The 10,342-nt window shown below is 36.3% G+C and overlaps 1 protein-coding gene across 1 annotated transcript in view; it reads right to left on the bottom strand.

Moving 5' to 3' along the window:
* Nucleotides 1-1,159: 1,159 nt before the first annotated feature.
* The window catches only part of Teh1 (tipE homolog 1), a 34,872-nt gene continuing 25,689 nt past the window's right edge, over nt 1,160-10,342 (bottom strand). The window contains exon 3 of the mRNA XM_070312971.1: nt 1,160-7,940. Coding sequence (XP_070169072.1) covers nt 7,859-7,940 — 82 coding nt within the window. The 3' untranslated portion in view covers nt 1,160-7,858. The remainder of the gene's footprint in view (nt 7,941-10,342) is intronic.

Raw genomic sequence — 10,342 nt, 5'->3', positions numbered from 1 at the left:
AGAAATTTATTTATTATATATATTAATCCAAATTAATTGTATTTTAAAAGTTTTATCATATTTATTTCTTCTCTCTTTCTCTCTCTCTCTCTCTCTCTCTCTCTCTCTCTCATTCTTTATCTTTTTATCTTTTTTTTCTTGATGTATTTTAATTAGGGAAATAACAATCCGATCTTCGTATATATTTATTATTATAAGAAGGATCTCCCATTAGCAGGATCCAAAAGGCATCACGTGTCCATATCGTCGATTGCCACGTGACAACCGCCAAGACCGACTGAATTGCTACTACACGCAATACACGCGAACACACATTTTACAAACGTCACGGTAGAAATATTGATTTCAAATTCAATTTCGCGACATGTATATATATATATATATATAATATACGTATAGGCTACATGTGTATGTATAATAATAAAGTAATCTCACAATCGATTAAACTCAACAGTACTATATGATAAGTAGAAACGAACCCTTTGCGATTTAGACCAGCTAAATATCAACATCGGGCGGCTATTTAACGTTCTTAATTAAGTCACGAGTGATACTATACCGCATTTCTTTAATCTACGAGCTCCATTCGACGCGAATTCGAATCCTTTGATTAATACTAAAGCTCGTCTAGTTTACGCGCGTTTATTCGTATGTCCGCCCGCAACGCATGTGTATGTGTGTGTATGTGAGTAGATATATATGTGTATGTGTATATCGCTTGTGTTATTTCAAAACGCTACTGATTACAAGTACAGTTTATTAACTCTGTATTTATTTCTCTTTATACCACTTGATTTCCCATCTCGAATTACGAATAAGATCCATCGATCGTGCCAGACGAAACGATCTATTGATCGTCGATGATTGCCTCGATCACGCGATATAACGTCGGCATCGGCTCGTCGTAGTCGCACGACGTCGAGATCCGAGCATCGCGTGTCGCATACGAGGGGAAAAGAAGTATTCTCTCCGATCACATCCTCCACCGGCGACCTAGAAGGCTATTTTCCAGGTCGCTCGCGAAGTCAACGTACAAAATCTTTAACGAAGTTTCGGCTCGTTCGTTTGATTAGATATATCTAGGATATAAGGGTATCTTTAGTGCTACGAGACGCGTTTCCCCTTCCCACGCTCGTTACGTTATTACATAATTAGTATTTTCTTTTTTTTTCTTTTTTTTTTTTTTTTAGTTCTCATTAAGCTCGTGACCTTATTAGTGGGTTTTTCTCGTAGTACGATCAGGGCTTTCCTACGGTATTAATATGCAGATGGCCTCGGAAAAGTGCCGATCGAACATGCATTAACGATAAATATGCACTTGCAATCTGCGTAGGTCGCTTGATTAAATGCAAGGCACAGACTTGCTCGCCCTCCGCCTCTCCCCCCTCCCCCCTCTTCCCATAAATTTACGGATAGCTGTAAATTTTTTTCCGAGACGATCAACATAATGTAGGAAAATCACTATAACTGCCCGCGCTTAACGTCTATGTTTAATTCTTATCGATGAATCGCGGCTCAATTTGATTTTTAAGGATCTTTGATTGGCCGTGTCGGAGTGTGTCTTTTGATTAAAGTTTTGCAAGCCTGGCAGTGCCCATATAATTAATTAAACGCGCTATCGGGGCACGCGTCGAGATCGCTGACACTCGAGCCCCCAAAATGTTCGTCCTACCAATTTCCGATCGAACGCCGATTAATTAAACAGATGCGTGCCTCTATAGTTACTTTGTCGAGAGAGTAGAATCTCTATCTATAATATTTTTTAAGATAATTCTTCTTTATTCATGGAATGCGCGTGTTGAGAAACAGAGAGAGAGAGAGAGAGAGAGAGAGAGAAAAAAACAATATAACGACAGCCCTACATCCGTTTACTTCCCCGGTATATTTTACATCCGTTATACGCCTTGCAATTATTTGAATTGTTTTGACTCTATACAACCGATAGCGAAATAATTTAAATAATTATGACAAAACGAAAGATGTCCATTGAAATAAATGTAATGTTGAACGCAGAACATATTTCGATCATTGACTGCAAAAAATATCTATCATATTATAAAAAAACTATTTTAAGATCGAGTAAAATGGACTAATGACATATTAATAATATAACTGATATAAATATTTTAATATATTACTTGTGTATACTATCTATTATTATAAAAAATATATATAACTCAATGATATAGGATTTAATCAAAAATATACAAATATCAATTAAAAATTCTGTTGCTATCGCGCATCTTTTTACTGCAACTTATGCAGTATCATGATTTGTTTATTGTATTACTCTGCACACTTATTGTGTTATATCATGTTTAAAAAAAAAAAAAAAGCATCAACGCGCAGCAGTGAGCAAAATACATTTGCATTAATGCATCACGGTGTCGAAGAATGCAACAGATGGCATATCGATTAAAAAAACGGATATCGATTACTATTTTTCTTTTCACTGCCGTTTGTTTGCTGTGACGATTATCATGAGCGTATATTTTTTTTAGCGCGATCCTTATTTAAAAAGTTTATCTTCAATAACGATATTATGCTTTATGATTTTTGCGATATCAAAACGTTGTTGCACAATAGCTATGTAGAAATGAACTTTTACAATGAAACGGGTGCATTTATGTATGTGTGTGTATGCGCGCGCGCGTGTGTATGTAACATTCCTTTCCTGTCGTTAATTAATTTCTCTCTGTCTCTCTGTCTCTCTCTCTCTCCCTCTCTTTTTCTCCTTTATGCAACACAAACATCCGATTGCCCCAGATTCCCGTTCAAGATACGTGATTCATGAAAATGAGCCAACTGGAGTGCTTGCAGTGCTATGTCGATGTCTGCGATCAGATACCTTGGAAAAGTCGCGATTGCAAAATAACATTATGAAGCGTGATTGGGACGAAGCCATTAGGATCAAAGCGCAGCGTTATCGCTTCGCAATTAATTAAGTATTATTAACAATCGAGCTGTTCGAGAGGAATCGTGAATAAAATACAAGGTGCTATTGAAAATTTTCCGAACTTACTCTATAAAAAATATTAGGCTTATGTTATTTACAATTCGCCTCCATTCCATTTGAAGTAGCCTCCTTGTGATTTTATACAGCCATCTCAGCGCTTCTGTCATGCTTCAAATTAATTTCTCTCCTAGAAATCTTTTTGCCGTAGCATGTAAAATATCTCTGCGATTCAGTCGCAATCTCTTGTACCGAAACGTCGCCAATTTCATTTTTGGAAAACAAAAAGAAGTCACAACGGACTAAATCTGGCAATGATTAGAAAAGAAGTATTGCGATAAAGTATTTAGATCTTGCATCAAGTGCATGTAGTTTTGCAAATATGATGATTATATATGTATATCTTTTTAAATGAGATAAATTTTACATATATTACTGTTCCGCGATCGACTTAATTCAATCGTTAGTAAAAGATGGAAAAAGAAAACGACCTTGCTCTTACGATCTTCGAAACTTATATATCTGTTCTGTTTGTGATTCTTTAATTCTTTCTATCTTTAGATCCGTCTACAATAAAGAATAGAACATTTACATCAATCGCGTGAAATACTTTACAACGATTAAAGAGGAATTTTACCAATGTAAGAGATTTTATAGTTATAACTCTCTTATGGACTTAATAATAAAATCTCTGTTTACTTATTAAATTTTTATAGAATCCATACCTCCGGCGGATAATTATTTCGAATAATTTTTGTTTCCTCGTAAAGGAAGCTTTGTTTTATTCTTTCCAACTGAAAGTTTTATTATTTTGTGTGGTTGTATTCAGGTTATCTAGCATGCGACAACGTAATGCAGCGTTCGATCTCTTCCGGTTCCGCATAATTTTATCGTGCACGCTGCATGCCTGTCGACAACCAGTGTCATAAATTTTGCAGTGCATCGATATTTAGGCGCAGATATACCGCATATGATTCAGCTAGAAATCTAAAATTCACGAATCTGGCAACGATATTACATTGTATGATACGCGTTATAAGGAAATTAATATATCTCTAATCACACATATAAATTTTCCTTTCAAGTCCTATAAAGATAATTTTGCAAAATTGAAAGACATATTGCATCATAATATCGATCGATTCTACAAAACAAAGCGACTTGTATCAAAGATTATATCGTAATTAGAAGCATAATTTTACATCATTCAATCGGTATACGCGAAGCCTATATATATTATTTTTCCTGTCGATTTCAACGAATTAGAATCGCGCTCATGACAATGTAAACATGTATATCTGTGGGAATTCCAAGGAAATTCGACGCGCAAATCGCGTTGCATGCTGCGGCGAATTTCAGTGGCTCCGAAAACTATTTGCCTCGTAAGCAGAAAGAAGCACGCGAGCCTCGCAAAATTCTAAGTATAAATATAAGTATAGGGGTGGAAAAAAGAAAGGGGAAGAAGCCATTGGAGGACGCGAAAGTTCGATTATCGCTCCGAAATATTCCCGAAACAATCCATGCTTATCGCGCCCAATGTTAATAGCTTTGTTATTTGTGCTCAAATTAATCTTAAATTGCGCTTGAGTTTTAAATGAAACAGTATTTGAATTCTGAAAGAGAGAGAATGTTCCGCGGATTGTTTTATCATGGATAAACGTTTAAAAAGCAAAGAGGACATATTGCGTTTAAAACTCAATTAAATAAAATTACGCAACGAATCGGCTTCCCAAGAGTCATGACAGCGTAAAGCAATATTAATTACATCGACGACTGACACGGAGAAAATTTTACAATACAAATTACATGAAAGATACATTCCCTTTTACAACATTTATTTTAAAGCTGGAATAACGGCATTTTAGATTAATAATTACTGATTTCTCTTATATATTAGTATGTTCCACGATTGCAAAATTATACTGTAATTTTTACTATAATATTTTCTCCGTATAAGTTTTAAAATAATTAAATTTAGCAACTGTGTACCGTTCCCTATAGACTTAGAATAATTTATGAGGAAGAGCATGTAATACTTTGTTACGAAAAAAAAAAGAAAAAAATCACGCAAATCGGTAGACACATAATTACAATCGAGAAAACCGTTCAGTAGCAGACTTGACGATAATAGATGCAGTCTATTGAGTCTTCATTTTGAGTCAAGTCTGATGCACGACGGCGGGTATGCATATTTTACTGAGATGAATGTGTTTCCCGCGAGCGCGTACAATGTAATACTTAACTCGGCTCATGGGCTACATCTGCTACCCTTCATACATTAATCCCCGTCGAGTCTCGCAGTTCCCATTAAGCGAATCCATATACAAACGAACCGTCTTCGAGCGTGTGGTCAGACGTTGGCTCGAGAAATTGATACGATCGTTTATCGGGAGCCAATTTGACCGTGGAATTCAAGTTTAATATCCGTATGAGAGTTGGGCTTATACTCTTCCGGAGACGCAAGTATACGAGAATATTGCGATTTGCATGATAATTTGATAAGTAGTTTCGAAGTAATTTTCTTTCGTATACTATATGTTTACTGATATTCAAATATCGCATAATCTCTACGCAAGGACGATTATTAGCACAATCTGTTCGCTCTCCTCATAAAATTGCCTCTGCGCTTGTTAACGTTAACTGGATACCTCGCGCATGAATTTACATGCAGATTAAGTAGACGAAACTTTCGCGGAAACTTTGAAATCTTTCTTGTGAAAAATGTAGTTACGTCGGGCGGTTTCTTTGCATTCGAGACGTAGTTTCTTGAGCATAATTTAAAATCGAAATGAATTATTATATATAAGTGGCCTAGAAACATTGATGCGAAAATTGCACAAAATGCGTTATCTGATTCTTCTTGTAGCCCGACATTGATCCAATCAATTGACTCCAGTTTTCAGAATAATCAAAACAAATAAAACGGACTGGAAAATATCCGCGACCCGAATTACAGCGCTCGCATCGCTGAAGATTTAATATCGCGTGATAATGAAACGAGGTAAAACGTCGACATTTCCGAATGTCCGCTCCTCATACCGGTTTCTTATTTCTGATTGTGCCTTTTCAACACGATACAACCGGGAAAACGGGAACAGCGGAAATACCTATTTCGTTTCGAATTCGACTTCTCTCTCTCTCTCTCTCTTTCTCTCTCTGCTTTCTTATTTCAACGTTTTCTCGAGAATAACGACTTTCTAGTGGCAGGAAAATAAATCGGTTGTCGCGAGGTTTACAGTTGTGCCGATCGATTTCGCAGATAGACTTTAGATAGGTCCATTTATTTGCGAGCCGCCAAATGAAGATTTTTCGCGAGATCTTTTTATCCGTAAAAGAAAATTTTGGGTGCACGATAAAAGCAATAAAATCGCTAAAAAAAGAATTATATGCGAATATTTTTCTATAGGTAAGAAACGGTGTGTGTATGTGTGTGTATATTAAGAGAGTATCTTTTTTATTACTATATAAAGGAAAAAGAATTGAGATTAATTTAAAAAACACAAGAAATAAATGTCAAAATATAAAAGCAAGCGGAGAAATATTAAAAATCATACTTATAGAATGTTGTTTTTATAAATAATGATATATCTATTATAACGATTTCTTACATATTAATTTCGTTAAAATATATATAAGTACCGAGTTTTATTATGCCTGGTATATTTTCGTTGCTCTAATCTTGCGATACTGAAATCCAGAAGGATTTACAGATGATTCCCAACTAATTTTGCGAACGTAGACTTTTCCAACCACGTGCGAAGGCCAATTGGGACGCATTCACCTCGGCGTATACGTGGGTGGAAACTTTCAATAAACGTGTGAGTAAACACGGCTGTCTGTGCAATCAGAACGTTACGTTTACGTTTATTCAGCATTTCCAGAATTTCATACGTGGTAGAAGCGTAAGCTTATTTACGCAGATTCTTATTTACCGAAAACATTTCAGAGGCATATAATACCGTTTATTATTTCACAATTTTCATTATTGTATGCAGATAGACCGGCAAATATTGATTATTAAACTCATATTCGTATGCGAATAACGTCGGAAGAATTCAAAGCGCGCGCTATCGTCGAATGAAATTAATTAGCGCGAGCGTAGAGGCCAACAGTGACTGTTTATGATATAAAGTTAAAATATACGCAAAACTAATTCTTCCTTCGAATCATATTCATTCTTTCCAAGATTATGTAATCTAATATTTTCTATTGTACGTACGTATGTCGCGCAAAAAAGAAATATTTTTAAGACATTATTAACAATTAATAATTAACAAAACGCCATTGAGCTCGTAATGCACCATTTATGTAATATTAAGTATAAAGTGAAATTATTCATCCTATACGTGATAACCAATTTGCGCTTACCTTTCGTCAGATCGTGCGATACGCATCACGCGAGCGGTACTTTTCATCGTCGCGCGCGCGCTTTATAATCGCGTCGATCGCTCAATTACCACCAAGCTCGCGGCACAGCCATTGGTAATTACTAGCCACGAATCCGCCCTTGTACCAATTAACCACGCAATAACCACGTGGTAACATTGCAGCAACTATCGCGGGAGCAATTCTACTCTTTATAGTCGGCGGACAAGTCGTCGGGAGAATTGAAAGATTCTTTCCTCATTCCTGCGTTCCGTATCGGTATATGTGTAATGTGTATGTCTGGTACGTCCGTACGTATTGACGATGTACACTTTTAAACGCGAATGTTGATTGATACACGTACGGTAGTGCCATGAGAGCGGAATGAGAAATGCTGTCGGAAAACATATAAGTAAAGTCTCAACGAGAGAGATCGCCGGCCGAAGGGCCGGAAGGACGGTCGAGGACGGGTAGAGTGAACGGGACCTAGAAATCGGACTGCGATGTGGCCAGGGCACTCTCGGCCGTCTCCTCGCGTCGTCATAAGGGCCTCGTCACCTCGCCGCACTCGCAATATGTCGGATGGCCGCGACGGTCCACACGATTGCTGATTGAGTGATCGCTGCAACAGAGAAAGCAAGAGAGATGGTTAGCGCGAAAGAGAAGGAAAGTAATGCTATATGAAAGATTGAGAAAAATTACTTATATTGTATTATGCGAATATAAAGATTGAGAGAGAGAGAGAGAGAGAGAGAGAGAGCATATCTCCTTACATTTACAGTCTACAGTAATTTATAACATAATAGAGTGTTGTATAATATATTCAAAATTTATCTATAAAATTATGACAAATTAGTACTAATAGTAATGAAGGGAAGAGAGAAAAAGAGAGAGAATAAAGTTGAGACCAAGCATTGATCAGAATATCTTGTAGATATTTCTCTTTGCAGGAAAAAAGATATGGAAGAAAATTTTCCATTAAATCGCGAAAGAAGTGCGTAGAGTCATTTCTTTCAACAAAGAGCAGCGAGTTTAATAAGCTCTATTAAAACAGATTAATATCCGCGGGTTACTAGTTTTGATAAAATCTACTTAAATTATATTAGATTTACGGTATACGCGCCGAGTGCAAATAATTTATTTTGACGTCAACTCTTTAGGAAGGGAAAATTTCCATCCCGTTTGATATGACTTTCTTATTAAGACACTTGATTAAACCACTCCAGACGAGACTGCATTCTTATAAATGCGATTCGTTGCAACGAGTAATTGCAACTCCCTTTTTCTCTCCGTCTCTCGGTGCTTATTTTCTGTTTACTGTAATGACTTATACAGCAAGATGTTACAACGATACCATATAGAAGTAACAGAAAAGTAAAACGCACAAATTGCTTTTTTATTTTATGTTATCTTATTTTTCTTTTCTTATACGTTTACAAATGTAAATGAATGCATTAATTTAAAACGTGAAAATACGAAAGTAAAGGAAGATCTCTTGTTTCAAAGTTTTGTTCTGTGAACACTTTTTTTTTTTTTTGCACTTCCCTCTTTACTAATATAGTTTTGAAAATCGATGACGACAACGCGCGCATGTATAAAAAAGTGATTGAAAACGATGAAATACACGACGTGAAATCACCGATCGCGCGACGGTAAACTCGCAACGATTTGTAACGAGCGAGTAATCGAGTCGTTGCGAGCGAACGTTCCCCGTCGTTTGCACAGCGATGAAACGATCTCGCAATGCGAGTAATTCTTTCGTCCGTTAGAGGGGAAACACAGTGGTTTCAGCAATTTCGATAATATAAAAGAGTCTGATCGACAGATAATTGGAACGAGATGAAATTGGGCGCGGTTACATAAGCGAATTTTTAAACCTTTTGTTGAAATTTACCATTGTCATTCCTTTCAGGCAACTCTCTCCGTATATTATTACGATTATGCGATTGAATGACAGCTCATATGAATCCAATATATTAATATATATGTGTCATGTGTGACATCAATGAAGCGGCATATATCGACAGGGTTTGTATCGTGAGTTGCAATATTACGCAATCATATCACATTTTATTAGAAGCACATTGATTATTATCGGTTCCATTTTTTCTAATCACTTTCTAATATAAAATATTTCATGAGAGCATTTTATTCTTTCTTTTGTGTCCGAATATGCTTAAACAATGAATCTTGTTAGGATCCATCATATATATCACTTGTATAGGTACATAACGAAATGGTTAAAATGCTGCAACGAAAGATAGGGGAATAAAAGCGATGTTTCCAACGTACTTTTCTCTTATTCTTTTATGATTTCATTGAATTTTTGCCGCAATGTGGCTTGCAACCAAGAGGAGAACTGGTACATTTTGATTCCCTTTGACGTTTTCTCTTTCTCTGGCACGTCCTGTTCCTACCGCCGGTCTACCTTTAGAAACCACATCAACCCAAATTCCACGGATTGCCTCTCCTGATTACGTGCCGCAAAGAATGGAGGATAGTCAAATCCTGGTTACAAAAGGTTCCATTGTTGGGTTGAGGGCCACCGACGTTCGCTCGTGCGCTAACAGTCGAACTGAGGCTTAAGAATATTGCATATTCATGCGGGTTTTCGCTCGTAATGGAACAGCTCGGTCATCGCAAAAATATGTACAGGGTATCTTAGAATTAAATGGACAGCTTACCGTGAAGCGTTCCTAAATTAATTAAGGGTCGACTTTGCCGTAGAGAAATTATCCAAATATTAATAATCTTTATTATACGAATGTTCGGGTACTTATTTTATTCAAGCAGGATAATTATTTGTAATTTTGTTGTCATAACATCGAAGATAAAAAAAGTTTCGCGGATAAGATGATATTTGATTAAATTATCCAGTTAAGAAGAAATGGATTTGAAATTAATAAACAAACACGTTGCTATATTATTGAATTATCTCAGATGTTTTGTAATACGGCACGAATGAAAAAAACAATGAAATTTTGTAAAAGCATAAAACAATTCTCGCGAAAGATTAAAACCATC

Source organism: Polyergus mexicanus, unplaced genomic scaffold, assembly GCF_030449975.1.
Source record: "Polyergus mexicanus isolate NDT 795.1 unplaced genomic scaffold, iyPolMexi1.0 SCAF_2, whole genome shotgun sequence".
NCBI lineage: Eukaryota > Metazoa > Arthropoda > Insecta > Hymenoptera > Formicidae > Polyergus > Polyergus mexicanus.
Note: the sequence above shows the minus strand (reverse complement) of the source record. Positions and strands in the feature narration are given on the sequence as shown.